General features: G+C 38.0%; 1 protein-coding gene across 1 annotated transcript in view; it reads left to right on the forward strand.

The window, feature by feature from the left end:
- TRAPPC8 (trafficking protein particle complex subunit 8) overlaps positions 1 to 17,997 on the forward strand; it is an 87,559-nt gene that overhangs the window by 67,275 nt on the left and 2,287 nt on the right. The window contains exons 23-27 of the mRNA XM_065889810.1: positions 3,825 to 3,893; positions 3,984 to 4,042; positions 6,574 to 6,747; positions 10,152 to 10,253; positions 12,673 to 12,818. Coding sequence (XP_065745882.1) covers positions 3,825 to 3,893; positions 3,984 to 4,042; positions 6,574 to 6,747; positions 10,152 to 10,253; positions 12,673 to 12,818 — 550 coding nt within the window. The remainder of the gene's footprint in view (positions 1 to 3,824; positions 3,894 to 3,983; positions 4,043 to 6,573; positions 6,748 to 10,151; positions 10,254 to 12,672; positions 12,819 to 17,997) is intronic.

The raw sequence follows: 17,997 nt of genomic DNA on the forward strand, positions 1-17,997 counted from the left end.
AACATCTTTTTCCATCCCCTCACTTTGAGTCTGTATGTGTCACTGGATCTGTAGTGGGTCTCTTGTAGACACTGTATATATGGGTTTTGTTTTTTATCCATTCAGCCAGTCTGTGTGTTTTGGTTGGAGCATTTAATCCATTTACATATAGGGTAGTTATCAATATGTATGTTCCTATTCCCATTTTCTTAATTGTTTTGCGTTTGTTTGTCTTTTCCTTCTCTGTTTCCTGCCTAGAGAAGTTCCTTTAGCATTTGTTGTAGAGCTGGTTTGGTGATGCTGAATTCTCTTAGCTTTCACTTATCTGTAAAGGTTTTAATTTCTCCATCGAATCTGAATGAGATCCTTGCTGGGTAGAGTAATCTTGGTTGTAAGTTTTTCCCTTTCATCACTTTAAATATGTCCTGCTACTCCTTTCTGGCTTGCAGAGTTTCTGCTGGAAGATCAGCTGTTAATCTTATGGGGATTCCCTTGTATGTTAATTGTTGCTTTTCCCTTGCTGCTTTGAATATTTTTTCTTTGTATTTAATTTTTGATAGTTTGATTAATGTGTGTCTTGGCGTGTTTCTCCTTAGATTTATCCTGTGTGGGACTCTCTGTGCTTCCTGGACTTGATTGACTATTTTCTTCCCCATATTAGGGAAGTTTTCAACTGTAATCCCATCAAATATTTTCTCAGTCCCTTTTTTATTCTCTTCTTCTGGGACCCCTATAATTTGAATGTTGGTGCATTTAATGTTGTCCCAGAGGTCTCTGAGATTGTCCTCAGTTCTTTTCATTCTTTTTTCTGTATTCTGGTCTGTGGTAGTTATTGCCACTATTTTACTTTCTAGGTCACTTATCTGTTCTTCTGCCTAAGTTATTCTGCTGTTGATTCTTTCTAGAGAATTTTTAATTTCATTTATTGTGTTGTTCATCCTGGTTTGTTTGCTCTTTAGTTCTTCTAGGTCCTTGTTAAACGTTTCTTGTATTTTCCCCATTCTATTTCCAAGATTTTGGATCATATTTACTCTCATTACTCTAAATTCTTTTTCAGGTAGACTGCCTATTTCCTCTTCATTTGTTTGGTCTGTGGGTTGTTACCTTGTTTCTTCATTTGCTGTGTATTTCTCTGTCTTCTCATTTTGCCTAACTTACTGTGTTTGGGGTATACATTTTGCAGGCTGCAGGTTCGTAGTTCCTGTTGTTTTTGGTGTCTGCTCCCAGTGGGTAAGGTTCGTTCAGTGGGTTGTGTAGGCTTCCTGGTGGAGGGGACTGGTACCTATGTTCTTGTGGATGAGGCTGGGTGTTGTCTTTCTGGTGGGCAGGATCATGTCTGGTGGTGTGTTTTGGGGTGTCGGTGAACTTATGATTTTAGGCAGCCTCTCTGCTGATGGGTGGATTTGTGTTCCTGTCTTGCTAGTTGTTTGGCATACAGTGTCTAGCACTGTAGCTTGCTGGTCGTTGAGTGGAGCTGGGTCTTGGCATTGAGATGGAGGTCTCTGTGAGAGCTTTCGCCGTTTGATATTACGTGGAGCTGGGAGGTCTCTGGTAGACCAGTGTCCTGAACTTGGCTCTCCCTCCTCAGAGGCATAGCCCTGATGCCTGGCTGGAGCACCAAGAGCCTTTCATCCGCACGGCTCAGAGGAAAAGGGAGAGAAAGCAAAAAAAAGAAAGAAAGAAAGAAAAAAAATGAATAAATAAAATAAAATAGTTATTAAAATAGAAAAAATTATTAAAAATAAAAAAACAAGAAAGTAATTTAAAAAGAGAGAGAGAAAGAAAGAAGAGAGCAACCAAACAAGAAAGCAAATCCCCCATTGATAAGAAGTGCTAAAAAGTATACCAAAAAAAAAAAAAAAGGACAATCAGAACCCTTGGACAAATGGCAAAAGCAAAGCTATAAAGACAAAATCACACAAAGAAGCATACACATACACACACAAAAAGAGAAAAAGGAAAAAAAAAACCTCATATATATATATATATATATATATATGTAAAATAAAAAAGGGAAGAGAGCAACCAAACAATAAACAAATCTACCAATGATAATAAGCTCTAAAAACTAAACTACGATAAACATAAAACCAGAAACAAATTAGACACAGAAAGCAAACACAGTTGCTCCCAAAGTCCATTGCCTCAATTTTTGGATGATTCGTTGTCTATTCAGGTATTTCACAGATGCAGGATACATCGAGTTGATTGTGGGGATTTAATCCTCTGCTCCTGAGGCTGCTGGGAGAGATTTCCCTTTTTCTTCTTTGTTCGCACAGCTCCTGGGGCTCAGCTTTGGATTTGGCTCCACCTGTGTGTGTACATCGCCTGAGGGCGTCTGTTTGCCAGACAGGATGGGGTTAAAGTAGCAGCTGATTAGGGGACTCTGGCTCACTCAGGCCGGGGGGAGGGAGGGAGGGGTATGGAATGTGGGGCGAGCCTGCAGCGGCAGAGGACAGCGTGACGTTGCAACAGCCTGAGGCGCACCATGTTCTCCTGGAGAAGTTGTCCCTGGATCTTGGGACCCTGGCAGTGGCGAGCTGCACAGGCTCCTAGCCGGGGTGGTATGGATAGTGACCTGTGCTTGCACACAGGCTTCTTGGTGGCTACAGCAGCAGCCTTAGCATTTCATGCCCCTCTCAGGGGTCTGTGCTGATAGCCACAGCTTGTGCCCATCTTTGGAGCTCGTTTAGGTGGTTGATGACTTTCTTATAATTAACTTTTGTAAGCATTAAATTGTGCTTTCATTACTTTACATGACTGTAAGTGAAATTACTGTGTTAATCGATTCTTTCTCATCTTTTTATTCCACATCTTTTCTATTTGTATATATTTTTTCTTTTTTAAAAAATTCAGTTGTAAAATCAGTGCCTGAATACATGGTCACTCAAAATTTCGAGCAGTACAGAAACATATAGACTAGAATTGAAAGTTTCTCTTTGTTTCCTTTACTATTGGAAAGCTGGTTTTTCTGTGTGTAATCAAACTTGTGTGTTGACTGGCTTTTCTGTGTATTTGCGTACCCATATAACTTTAAACAAAAGAATATGCACACTTGTGATACATACTGTAAAATTGTTTTCCAAAATATTTCCATCATTTTATCATCCTGCTAGTAGTATGAAAGTGCTTAGTGCTTGTAAGAGTAGATCAAAACTGGCAAAATATTTACTGTTTCTGGAAAGAATTGTACAATGTATTTTAAAAGATTTTAAAAAAATGTTTAAACCCTTATCTAGCCTCATAGTAATTCTTATTTTTGGAATTTATACAGAGGAATTAATTCAAAATATAAGAAGATCCATATATTCAGAGCAGTTTATTGTAAGATTATGTTTAATAGAGAAAAATCAAATGGAGCTTTAATGTGAATTAAGCTACAACTCAGATTATTTTGTGGTCATTAAAATATATAAGCTTTTAAAATATGTCACAATAGTGGGGAAATGCATCATAGCAAATATGTGCATATAGTAATATTGGTATAAATCCTCCATATGAAAAAAATATTGATAGGACATGCAGAAGTGATAGAGTGGTGGAATTGTGGGCTCCCTGGCTGCCAAGTTCTAATTTTTCAAATTTTCTGTTTATCTATAATGTCATACATATCTGAATATATATGTGCATATGAACGTGCATTTCAAGAAAATTTAATCTTACCTTTTTAAGGAGCTGAATGAGATTTGCTTTATTGAGAGGAAAGCAAAGATGCTTTTCATTAAACACTATTTATAATTATGAAATATTTTCCAGTGTGACTGAAGAAGTCTGAGTAATGAATTAGGTTTTACCATGTTATAAACTGAGAAAGATACTTGAAATTTTCTCTTTTCTCTTCCTAGATGCCAAACTTGCAAATAGGGAGAAGGGAAAGTTTTGCTTCAAGGCAATACGATGTAAGGAGGAAGAAGGTAAATTCATTTTACTGTCACACTTTCTTAAATGGTTATTTTATATTTCATGCCAATGATATGATTAGTTTGTTCTCTCCTGTTTTTTAGTTGCTACACAGTCCTCAGAAAAATATACCTTTGCAGATATCATCTTTGGAAATGAACAGGTATGCGAATAAGCGCAATAACGTTTGATTTTAAAAGTCACAGTCTGGAGTATCTTGACTATTTTGGTAAAACTATTGCTTTAGTAATCCCCAAATTCTTTGGTGGATGAACATGTCAGCTTTGTTGGGTTTTGCAACTTGTCTTCATGCCCCAAAGCAAACAAAAATGCTATATGGAATATAGCATTTTAATTAGTTATTTAAATTTAACTTTCTTTTAGAGTGTAAGATACTCATGAAATAAGTTTAGTCCTTGGGATTAAAGAAACAGGATTATATGAAGGAACCTGTTTATTTGGGAACGTGGTCACAGTGGAACAAACAGATGATAACCCTCTGGATTTGGGAATATCATATGGTTCTGTGACCCAAATAATAAGCTGTTTGGTAATTTTAAATGTATTATTGACTAGGGCACTGATACTCCCAATAATTATATGTTACAACCACCTTGAGAGTGGTTTTCAAACTTTGAAATAATGTGCATGTAAGTCACCTGGGGATCTTGTTAAAATGCAAATTCTCAGTCAGTGGGACTGGATGAGACCTGGGGCTCTGAATTGCTAAAGCTTTGAGGTGATCTTGAGGTTCAGTCTGCACCCTCTATTTTTTAAAAATTTATTTTATTTTTGGCTGTGTTGGGTCTTCGTTGCTGCGCACGGGCTTTCTCTAGTTGTGGCGAGTGGGGGCTACTCTTTGTTGTGGTGCGTGGGGCTTCTCGTTGCGGGGAACGGGCTCTAGGTGCGTGGGCTCTAGAGCGCAGGCCCAGTAGTTGTGGCGTGTAGGCTTAGTTGCTCCGCAGCAAGTGGGATCTTCCTGGACCAGGGTTCCGACCCATATCCCCTGCATTGGCAGGTGGATTCTTAACCACTGCGCCACCAGGGAAGCTCTGCACACAATTTTTTATCTAGAGAATTTTCATAAAAATGAAAGCTTTGCTGTCCCACCTCTAAAGCTCTGGCTCATACTTTGGGTAGAGTTTGGGAATACACATTTTCATCCAGCTCTGCAGATAATCTGAAGAGGTGATTTGGGGACCTGCTTTGAAAAATACGGACCAAATTCCCTGTCGTTTTGTGCTGTTACTAGTATTATTTCTTTGTGTTCTTCTCCTTGATAATTCCAAACATACTTAGACTTTTGTATTGTGCTTATCATTTGCCTTCATCTGACCCACTCTTTGTACTATCTTTTGGCCATTTGAGGAAGCAGCTATTTAGAAATATCCCAGAGCACCAAAAGTCCAATAATTCCAGAATGAGTATGACTTTTGGACACTGTGCTTCCTTGCTTCCTGAATGGTTGAATTTTAGCTTTTAGGACTTAAGTTGTTTGTTTTGTTTGTGTCTTTTTAAAAACATTCCCTAGAAACATCATCAGGACCCTTAAATTATATCAAGGTTGTAATTTTTATTATATTTATTGTTAATAATTTTGTGTAGGAGCACTGCAGATGGCATAAACAAAGACATTTTCCCTTTTGATGAATCTGAGTAAATAGAACTCACCAGGCACTACACGTTGATGAGATAACTATGTGGACAATGGTTTACCAGAAAAAGTTCATGTCTAAGGGGGAAAATATATGTATTTATTAATATTTAATAATTAACTTGAAGCTTAACAGCTATATAATATAGTTTATAATGCAAGAAATTGTTAAGTGTAGAGATTTTACTGTGAAACACAGTAGTCATTAATTAAGGGAAATTCTGTAGTTCTGAGTCTGTTTAAAAATCTTTTCTCTTGTTCTCTCCCTTCAAGTATAAAAGCCAGGTTAATGCCAGTGTCTTCATTCGTTCTGTTTCATTGGATATCACTTAGTCTTCCAAGTATTTGAATGGGAAATATTTGTTATTTTTAATAGTTAAAAAAATCATAATTTCCTTTAAACAATTCACTTTTTTTTTTTTTTTTTTTTTGTGGTACGCGGGCCTCTCACTGCTGTGGCCTCTCCCGTTGCGGAGCACAGGCTCCGGACGCGCAGGCTCAGCGGACATGGCTCACGGGCCCAGCCGCTCCGCGGCATGTGGGATCTTCCCGGACGGGGGCACGAACCTGCGTCCCCTGCATCGGCAGGTGGACACCCAACCACTGCGCCACCAGGGAAGCCCAACAATTCACTTTTTAAAAAATTGAAGTATAGTTATTTTACGATGTTGTATTGGTTTCAAGTGTACAGTAAAATGATTCAGTTATACATATATATGTTGTTTGTCAGATTCTCAACAATTCACTTTTTATTCATTTTCTTAGAGATACCCATTTACCCTCCCTGGATACTTAGAAGGTTAAAGCCAGTGCCATGGAAGTGTAGATTTATGAATTTGAGCTTCAAACTTTAAGATTCAGGGTAATTTGTGCCAAATATTTTAGGTATTCAAGTCTTAGGGTGGCCTCCTTGTATTCAACCAAATTGATAAGAAATTACTGAATAAGCCTTTTGGGTATATGTAAGTTGTAGAAATTTAAATTTTGGCAGGGTATATCTAATTGAAAACACATACAGACAAACGATTTTCTTTTAACAGATAGTAAGTTCAGCAAGCCCATGTGCAGACTTCTTTTATCGAAGTTTATCCTCTGAATTGAAGAAACCACAAGCCCAGTCTTCTCTGCATACAGAAAAACAGTCAATAGAGGACACTATGAGATTAATTCAGAAGTGCAATGAGGTGGATTTGAATATTGTTGTATTGTGGAAGGTATGTGTTGTTAAATTATTTCAGCAAGCCTCACTTATACTTGATTCTTAAGCTGAAGAGTAAATGTAAGCTGCTCTTTATATTTTCTCTGCTTAAATTTTCCAATTTGAATATTGAAGTAGTTTTATAAGTTTTTCAACAGTTCCAAAATAACTTTTTTTTTGCCTAAAGGGAAGAATTCATTCAAATTAGATGACTTTATTCTGTGTTACTTATTACTTGTAAGAGGTACTGAGAATGTTGTAGACATGATAAGCTCCATGAAAGCAAAAATGCTGTTATTAAACTCTTTATTGTGAGCATTTTCAAACTCTGAAAAAGGAAAAATAGCACTATGAGCCCATTACTTAGGCTCCAACAGCCACTAATTTGCTGCTGTTCATTTTCACCTATTCCTTTGTTTTATTTTTACCTTCCTTTATTTTTTAGCTGCAGTATATATTTTTAATGACATATTTCATCTGCTTTTATGTGTACTTCTAGCAGATGAGGACTTTCTTGTTTAATATTACCCCACCATATTACTGTCTCACCCAAATTAACAGTAATTCTTTACAATTATCTAATTGTTGGTCTCTGTTGAAATTTTTCAGATTATTTGAAAATATTTTAATTAAAAAAAATCAGATTCAACTAAGATTTGCACATACACATGGCAGACCAGAATGAGGTTGTTTAGGCATTGGTCTTCCCTAAAGTTAACTGTAATGCAGAAGAGGTTTATTTTTCACAGTACACCCTTTTGTATCTTAAGTATGTATCTTTTTTTTTTTCCACTGTAGAAATGATTCTACAGTGAAATTTAGGATCTTGCCCAGGGATAGTCACCTGAACTATGTGAGGAGGTTTGATTTTGTACTGTGATATAAGGCCTAACATGGAGACATGCTCATAGTAGATGATTAGAACATGTTATTTTAAGTTGATTCAGATGTTCTAAAGTGTTCTTTTTACCAAACTGCACACTTTTAAGTAAACTTTCTTGAAACCAAGCTGGCTTTACATGAATTCCAATAAAACTGCTTAAGCAAATTGATACTTTCGTTGACTATAGAAGGTGAAGGTGTTTAATGTTAAAAAGATAAGTTACACGTTATTAGTTTGAAATCAAATGTTCTTGGAGCTTAGAATCAAGAGAATCCTGGGCTTCCCTGGTGGCGCAGTGGTTGAGAGTCCGCCTGCTGATGCAGGGGACACGGGTTCGTGCTCTGGTCCAGGAGGATCCCACATGCCGTGGAGCAGCTGGGCCCGTGAGCCATGGCCGCTGAGCCTGCGCATCCGGAGCCTGTGCTCTGCAACGGGAGAGGCCACAGCAGTGAGAGGCCCGCGTACTGCAAAAAAAAAAAAGAGAATCCTGTTTTCAGGCTCAGTAGCATTGCCCCTTAATGTAAACCACCCATCCATTAAATGTATGGTAGACCTTTAGCATTTGTAGCTGTCACTCCACAGATTCCTGCCATGTAACAATTTGTAATATTCGTGAGACAAGATTTTGAGTTATGTGTGCTGTATTCTGTACTCATCGTTGAGCCCGCAGTAACCTTGGTGGGGGCGGGGCGGCCAGGGTTATCTTTCAAAAAATCACCCTGAATAAAAGCCAATTACTAGTATTGCTGATTATCATTGAAGAAGAAGAAAACTACCCAAGATTATGATACTCCTTAGTTAGAAAATGGAAGTTTGAATAGATTACAGGATGGGATATTAAATTTGGTAGGGGCTAGTAGCTATGATAAGTTTATTATTCAACTCATTTGAGGAAGTGACTAGTAGATTTTCTTTAGTGAAGACTCTAGATAGTGCACAAAGGACCACCTTGAACGGAAGAAAACTTGACAAGTCATTTAAGTTGTGGAGTTGATGCATAGGGAACATAGTACTCTAAAAAATTATGATTCAGGAGAAAACTAAGACCTTGGACAACATTTTTGTAAAAAAATTTAGTTGGTAAGGAGGTATAGTATAACTTATAACCAATCTTAACCAAAAATAAAGGTTTGTTTTGAAAAACTAAGACTTTGTGCAGGAAAGAGAATGCATTATAGGGTTATGCATGGCTATGGGTGACTTTTGTTTGGCCCCTGAGACCATTGGAAAAGATGTGCGACCTGTCTCAGGATGTTATCTATCAGTTGTCATCCTCTCTTGATTAAAGGTCACCCCATCAAGTATTTAACTCCTCCTGCATTTCTGGGTTGTGCATGGATGGGTGCTGAGCAGGTCCTGGGCCTGCCTCTGCCTTAGTGCAGCAGTTCTCCAAGTATGATCCATGGATGGCAAATTGTCACTCATGATAAGTATAGAAATTGAAAATAAACATTTAGGAATGTTTATAGCGTTCTGACTGAGTAATTTTGAATCTGTTCAATCTAATAGTAAAAGAAATTGGGCTTATCAAAAAAAATTAAGCATCTGTATTTGCATAGTGTGACAGTACCAGTATATCAGAGCCATGTACAGATTTTATTTTCTCCAACACAGAAGAAGTTCAAGAAGAAAAGTTACGTGCTGGAGTAAGTGTTTTAATTTAGATGAGATCAGTTCATTGTATAGGAAGAAAAAAAATTTTTTTTTTCTCTTTTAAGCATAGGTATCAATACTTAAATTTAAGATCTCCAAGGATATGGCATTTCCACTTCTAGGATTTATGATTGTACTCACTGATTTTGCTGCATTATATGATAAACCCTGGTGCATTTCAGAAGCAAGACGATAAGAAAAAGCCTTGGGAATTCCCTGGTGGCTCAGTGGTTGAAAATCCGCCTGCCAATGCAGGGGACATGGGTTTGAGCCCTGGTCTGGGAAGATCCCACATGCCGTGGAGCAACTAAGCCCACGCGCCACAACTACTGAAGCCTGTGAGCCACAACTATTGAAGCCTGTGCACCTAGAGCCTGTGCTCCGCAGCAAGAGAAGCCACTGCAATAAGAAGCCCATGCACCGCAACGAAGAGTAGGCCCCACTTGCCACAACTAGAGAAAGCCTGCACATAGCAATGAAGACCCAACGCAGCCAAAAATAAATAAATATATTTTTAAAAAAGAAAAAAAAGAAAAAGCCTTTTGCCTGTATATTGGCAGTCCAGTAAAGAAAATAACTTGTGTTATGGTATGGCACTGTTCTTTTGGACTAGTTTCTTAAGCGCTCTAGAGAAAATTGGAAAAGATTTCAAGAAGTGTCTCTCACGTATCCAGGCCAACTGTTTTATATTGAGGCAGAGCAGATTTTGACAGATACTTAATTGATTGAATGAATGAACAAAAGTAGAAATGTTGAAACAGCCATGAGTGTTGGTAATTGATAGATATTAGCCATAATACCTCTGCTTTCCATCAGATATTGCGTTGGTTACTTTTGAGGTTACTGCCAAGCAGGCTAACATTTTTGTGCTTTGTACTTCTTAGGCGTACGTAGTGGAAGACAGTAAGCAGCTTATTTTGGAAGGTCAGCACCATGTTGTTCTTCGCACTATAGGAAAAGAAGCTTTTTCATATCCTCAGAAACAGGTAATGACAGAGTTTGCTTTGGGGCCTTCCTGTGAACTTGTGGGGTTTTTTGTTTGGTTGCTTTTTGTGTTTTTGAAGGTATCTGGTTTGTGCAAGCTTTTATATTAGAATTTGAGTTGGGGCTTGGTGGCAGAAAGCTGATTAAAATTAGAAGTGAACATAAATTGATTTTAAAATTCACTAGCACTTCATAAGAGTATTGAGATGCATTTGTGATCTTGGGGTTTCCTAAGATATATTCTTTATTGAATCTAGAACTCACAGTTGGCTTGAGAGGAAGGGAACCATATTCTCTATATTATCTTGTTTGTTGTTTAACAGGCCCATACCATTGCAGAACTCTATGGGGCCTCTCATACAGTGTAAAGGATGGCCTCTGGAGTTGTGCAGAAGCTGGTAATACTGTTTATTTTCTTACTTTTCCTAAAATACTGTTTAATCTTACCAAAAGTTCTCATAGTATGTGTAAATATTTAAACCCAAATCTGTTTCTTACTTTAAGAAAATTGTTTTTCTCAAACTGATTTGATTAGTTAAAAAAGTCCCAAGTTTTAATTGCAAATTGTCATATTTTGATAATTTCGAACATCTCAAGGCAAGATTTTTCACCTAGAAAATGAAACAAAGTGATTTCTATAAAATTCACTCAAGTTATAGTCCCATTTTACTAAAATACTGTGTAGGGCATATCCTTTTTTTCCTCTGTATTTCACCTTTGAAATACTTTATATTCTCTTTATATGATTAACTGAGTTGGAAGATGCAGCATGTTCATCATACTAAGAATAATATATTTGGAGCCCAGAGACTTTCAGATTGATGGCCTAGTGCAAGTTACTCGCATAATTTGATAAACTTTTAGCTTACATATAAAACAGGGGTAATAGCACTTTATACCTTGCCTCTCTTGTGATGGGACTGTCTGTCATAAGGTTGAATCAAACCCTTATTATAAAACTACTGTACAAATTGTCCAGCACTCATTGCAAAAATACCTGTTGTTGCTTTTAAGCTAGAAGATAGGGAAGCTCTTCTAAATATTCCCTCAGTAAATTAGCTTCAGGTTTTTGGTATCCTTTTCTGGCCGTTGTTCGTGTGTGTTCCTCCTGGTAAGTAGTATGTAGAGATTCATTTAGTATAATTTAGAAGTCTCAAATAACAGCTTATTTTTCTTAGATGATTAGATTATAATAATAGTACATTTTTTAGACTTTTTATTAAAGTGTAACGTAAATGCAGAATAGTGACTAGGTCATTGACTCTTCACAAATTGAAGAACACTTCAGTATAAGGAGGACCCAGATCAAGAAAGAGAACATGACCCGCATCCAGAAGTTTTGCTCCTGCTCGCTTCCAGGCACAAGTCTTCCCTCCTCCAGAGTAAACCTCTAGTCACTTTTCTCTCACTCATAAGTCAAAAGCAGTTTTAATTCTTGCTTTTGCAGCTGTATAAATCAAGGGTCAGCAAACTTTTTCTGAGGAAAGCCAGGTGGTAAATATTTTAGACTTTGCTGGCTCAGAGTCTTTGTCAGAATTACTCATCTGTGTTGTTTGGAGTCCAAAAGCAACCATAACCAGTGTGTAAACAAATAGATATGGCTCTGTTTCCATAAAACTTTCTTTACATAAAGAGGAGGCAGGCTGAATTTGGCCCATGGGCTGTAGTTTGCCAGTCCTTGGTGTAGATCAGAATCCAGCTAGGCTAGCAGGAAATTAAAAAATCAAAATTTTCTGGACGGTGAAGGAAAATGGAGAAAAAAATGACCAAGAAAGAAATAATAATACTAGAGAAGTGGGACATGATTCTCTATTTTCGTTTAGACGATAATATTTATTGAAATGTTTACAGTGTGCCTCACACTAGCTATGTTGAGACTTTTACATGTATGTTAACCTTCAGTTAATACAGTTGAGGCACTATAATCTGTAAAAACTCAGGAAGCTATTTTCAAAAATGACTCTTTAAGGCAATTTTAGTTTTTCAACTATTAAAACAGATGCTATACAATTGAATATCTATAGCCTAAGTACTAAGCAATTTTATTAGATGAGAACCACAGCAACTTTTGAAATTATTATTATTGTAAACCCCTTTTTTACATATGAGGAAATTGTCTTAAAGTATTAAATAACTTATCCAGGATCACAGAGCTAATATGTGAGGTTGCTGGATTCCAAGTCTAACCCCAGCACATAATAAATAGAGAATGAATAAATGATTACAGATCCTAGTTTTTTTATCCTAGGTTGTATGTATTGCATATGATTTCAACTGTTAGTTTGTTAGTTTTTACAGCAGAAAAAGTATTGTTCATGCTTTACTTTATCTCTACTGGTTTTAACTTCTTTAGTTTGTGTGTGCTATACTTTATTTTAACAAGGCAGTGTTTTTATTGTCATATATTTTTTCTTTTCTCAGGAGCCACCAGAAATGGAACTATTAAAATTTTTCAGACCAGAAAACACTATAGTTTCCTCAAGACCATCAGTAGAGCAGCTTTCTAATCTCATTAGAACGAGTCTTCACTATCCAGAATCATTTAGTCATCCTTTTCATCAAAAAAGGTTTGAGATGTATTTTTGTTAACATTTTTCTACAATATACACACCTGTGTGTGCATGCACACACAGACATACACACATTTATTAATAGCATTAACCCAGATACTGAAGAAACAATTTAGAATACTATTGAGTCTGTAGAAATTGCCCTTAAGTAATTTACCCTTTACTATGATTACTGTATGTTGCTGCTGTAATTAAAAGATGGGTATTTCCTCAGCCAGTTAGTTGTCAAAAGTTTTCTTTTGGGGCTTCCCTGGTGGCGCAGTGGTTGAGAGTCCGCCTGCCGATACAGGGGACACAGGTTCGTGCCCTGGTCCGGGAAGATCCCACATGCCGTGGAGCGGCTGGGCCCGTGAGCCATGGCCGCTGAGCCTGCGCGTCTGGAGCCTGTGCTCCGCAACAGGAGAGGCCACAACAGTGAGAGGCCTGCATACCGCCAAAAACAGTTTTCTTTTGATGAGCAGGTTTATCATTAAGTCAAGAAGAAGGAAAAAATACCGTCATTTTGTTTTTGTTTTAAGTACAGAAATTAAATCTAAGACATGACTGTAGTATAGACTCATCAAACAGTTTAAATTTAGACAGCATCATTTACTTAAGATTTATTAAGTGTTAAACTTCTGGGGGACTGATGTATTTATAACTTTGGTAAATAGCCTGATTATATAAACTTAAGGTTCTAAAATAAAAAGTCCTAAGTCAGATGACACTTCAAAAAGTGGCTGGTTTACAGATACAAAAGAAGATGGAGAGAAGTCTGTTAGAGCTAGTCTGTGAATTATAACTGAAGGTATAAATTTTGGTGAAGTCACCTTGGATAGAGGTAGGGATGGGGTGGGATAGAACAAAAGAGAATGGTGACCTATAGAGCAGTGGTGTTTGAGAGATGAGCTAAGGAAAAAGTCCACGAAGAAGACTGATTGGGAAGTAGCAATCAAACAATTAGGAAGAAAAGACCAATGAGGAGAAAGTGGCATCACAGTGGCGGAGTGAGAACAGTTCAAGGAGGGAGAGCGGTTAACAGTTTTAAATGCTGCAGACAAGTCGTTCATTGGCTCTGACAGTAAAGAAATTGCTCATGCTTTTGAGAATGTTATTATATAGTGGGGGTGGTAGCATGATATAGTAGGTTGAGGAGAAATGGGAGGAAGTAAGTAAAGATACTCATGTAGACCACCCTTTCAAGAAGCTGGGCTATGAACAGGGATCAGGGGATAGCCATGCAATATTATTGTTTTACTAGGTAAGATATGGATGTATTTATGGTCTTGAAGGAAATGATGGGATACAGGAAGGGCAACAGAATCCTTAATAGATGGAAAGATACACCAAAGAGTGGCAGGATTAGCTTTGGACTGAAGAACGGACCTCCTTACTATGGAAACGGGGAAAGATGAAAGTAGGGAGAAATTTTAACAAGTTACACATTATTGGAATGCCTCCACTTTTCAGGAGTTTATAGAAGCACGGTTAAGTACTCAAAGTAATCTAGGAAATAAGAGAATAAAGGGTAGAGAATTTTTAAAAGTGAAATTTGAGAACAGCTACTGAGAGGAATGAGGAGCTGGCCAAGGACACACAGAAGGAGTGCTGGGCAAAATTAAGATGTTGACTTAGCATCGGAAATATTTAAAAAGTAGCTTAAATGGTGCTAACCATTTTTAAACCCTTTTATCGTGAGATATAACACACAGAAAAGTGCTCAAAAATGAAAACTTGTGGCCATAGTGATTATTTTTCACAAAACTGATACCCAAATAATCACATCTAGGGAAGAAATTAGAATATTGCTAGCAACCTCAGAAGCCCCCTGTGTACTCCCTTCCAGTCACTCCCCCGTCCATCCCCAGTATTAGCAGTCATTTCTTTGCTCCTCTTTATAATTTTCCAACCAAGTGTTACATATCTATATTTTGATTGTCATGGTTTTTTAAAAAATATATAATTAATTTATTTATTTATTGGCTGCGTTGGGTCTTCGTTGCTCTGCGTGGGCTTTCTCTAGTTGCGGCGAGCAAGGGCTACTCTCCATTGCGGTGCACGGGCTTCTCATTGTGGTGGCTTCTCTTGTTGTGGAGCATGGGCTCTAGGCCTGTGGGCTTCAGTAGTTGTGGGTCGCGGGCTCTAGAGTGCAGGCTTGGTAGTTGTGGCACATGGGCTTAGTTGCTCCGTGGCATGTGGGATCTTCCTGGACCAGGGCTCGAACCCGTGTCGCCCGCATTGGCAGGTGGATTCTCAACCACTGCACCACCAGGGAAGTCCTGTGGGTTTTTTTGAACTTTATTTATGAATGGAATTATACAGAGTATATTCTTGTTACGTCCAGTTTCTTTCACTTAATATTATGTTATTCATCAGCCATTGACGAAGCTGTGGAATTTTCATTGCCAAATGAATATGTTTGAACATATTAGAATTAGTTTATCTACTCTATTGTTGATGAACTTTTGGATTATTTTCATATTTCAACTTTCTGCTCTTGAATATTCTTGTATATATCTCCTGGTGCATGTGTGTTTGCTCCCCTCTTTTTTTTCCACATTTATCTAGGAATTTTTTCAAAGTAGTTTTACTAATTCGTATATTGCACTAGTAGTGTTTGGGAGTTCCCTCTGCTCATAACCTTCAGCAACACTTTCTGTTGTCACACTTTTAAAGATTTTAGCCATTTAAGTTATTTTTAAATACTTTTGGTCTTAAATCTTTGTCTAGGTCTTAATTGCTCAGTAGTCATTCTGTATGCCTTTGACTGACAGAGGCACACTGGGGTCACCTGGGGAAATTTAAGAAATACAGATGCTTTGGTCCTACTCCCAGAGATTCTGATTGGCTGAAGGTTGGGGGCTGGACATCTAGATTACCTAAAGTTCTCCAGGTGATTCTAATGTACAGCCAAAGCTGAGAAAAAATTTCTTGTTTTATCCCTAGTGAACCTGTCTTCCCACTCTTCCATAGACAGTTTTGATTCCATAATGTTTCATTTTAACCCACCGTTCTACTTTGTCCCTGTTTATCAAACCTGTCCTGCTTCACATACTTCCTGAATATCTTAGATGCCATGGTGCTGCTTAGTGGTTGAAACCCTGGCTATGCCTTAGAGGCTGGGATATGTAGGACTTCTCCATGTGCTTCTATTATGGTAAAAAGCATCATAGACTCTAGGCAGTTCAGGGAAGTATGTGAAACAGGACAGTTTTGATTAAACTAAAAGGAGAGCAGTGGGCTAAAATAAAGCATCATAGAATTAAAACTGTGCATGGAAGTATGTGAGAACAAGGCAGATTTGAGAAGGACAAGATATGGCAGTTTCTTCCAACTTTGGCTCCACATTAGAATCACCTGAAAAATTTTTGAAAATCCTGATACTTAGGCCAGTTAAATCACAATCTCTGGGAGTAGGACCTATGTGTCTATATATTTTAAATAAATCCTCAGATGATACCAGAGTGAATCTGTATCCGTTTCTATTGCTAAATAATGCTTCGTAAGAACGCACTCCAGAATTCAGTAGTTTACAAGGCATTTATTCCCGCGCTCATGGGTCTGCAGGCCAATGACAATTTGGCTGAAGCTCTGCTTCAGGCTGTGGGTTGGTTGGGTTCATGTTTGTGCCATATACATTTGGGGTCAGTCCAAATGGGCAGCAGCTAGCTGGGTTATGTTCTTCTCATGGCATATCTCTGGAGTACAAAAAGTGAGCCACATTGCAGTAGCACGTTTAAGCCTTCTGTTTGCATCAGAGTCATTAATATTCCATTGCCAAATAGCCTTTCCTTCACAATCAACAAGGATGATCCACCGTTGCACAGTGGGAGGTGAAGGGAATGAATAACTGCTAAACAATAATTACCATTATCACAGTAACCAGGATTGCGAATCAGTGAAGTCGAGGGTCAAGTGATTGGGCATCCTTGTGAAACTAAAGATCAGAAGTGTAATTGAGTGAGAGAGCTGGAGATAGTGGTCAGAGAGTGGAGAATCTCAGTAGTATTTCAGAGGCAGTTATTTTAGGTGACTAAAACAAATTCACAGTATGGTCATGGAAGTTAGATGGCTGAGTTTTGAATAGTATTGGTGGTCATGGAGGTGACAGATCAAGGGTTTGAGAAGGAGTTGAGTGAGTTGTCTACCTTGACAGTGAAGTTCTCCAAAAAGATGACAAAATTCAGGATTGAAAAGAAGAAAGCAAACTCATCCAGAAGCTTTTAAAAAATGAAGCCAATAAGATGATATGGAAGAAAAATCTTGAGCAATGTTTCCTTTCTAGATGGTAGGCCTCTGCTTGACAGATATACTAGATGAATTTCAGGTGGGGGGAAGAGGGTGAAGCAGATATTTCAAAAGGCTCATCCCCTCCCCCTCCCCCTCCCCCAAAGAATCTCTGCTATACTGAGTTACTGTCACTGGTATTAGTTTGTCAGTATGGGGACAGAAAAAAAGAATAAAAACCTTGGAGTAGTTTATGACCAAAAAAATGAGGTGTTTTTATAGGAGAGGTAGGAGGAAGAACTCAAGAAGTGGTATTAACTATATTAATGAGACATTCTGGCTAGAGATATGGAAGATGTTGGAAGAAGAACAGCATGTGTTATTGAGAGGACTGCAGAGGAAGCTGTGTACTCAGCCAAATTTCAGTTAAAGTAAGATGTAGACATATAAAGAGAGGAGACTGAGGATCTAGAGGAGTGTTGTTCATGTGGTACAGAAATGTGGGAGGGGTGGGACAGGGAAGAGGTTTGGTCATAGCAGTGGAACACAGGGCAGCAGAGGAATGAGAATATGAGAAACAGCAGGTGACCAGAGATAACAAAGATATGAATCAAATAAATTGACAGGAATTTGTGAAGAATAGTAGAAAATTGGGAATGGGGGCTAGTGAGGCAGTAGCCCCCATTCCCACTTATTAACACTTAGTATGATGCCTAAGGTTTGCTGGGGAGATGGGGGTGCTATTCACTGAAGCAGTGAATGGAGGAAGTAGAGGAGTGAAGGTAATGATTTTGGGGCTAAGAAACATCCAGATGTTCTGATTTCTTCTTTTACTAGAAGCATTTAGATAAAGCATGGAGAATTTGAGGCCCAAATGGTAACAGAATAGCAAAGTTTCTGAGGTTTTGCTTTGGGTTACAAATTATGCAATTGGAATTTAACTTAATGGGGTGCTCTAGACTGGAAACCT

The sequence above is a fragment of the Phocoena phocoena genome, chromosome 13 (genome assembly GCF_963924675.1).
Source record: "Phocoena phocoena chromosome 13, mPhoPho1.1, whole genome shotgun sequence".
NCBI classification, from domain to species: Eukaryota; Metazoa; Chordata; class Mammalia; order Artiodactyla; family Phocoenidae; genus Phocoena; species Phocoena phocoena.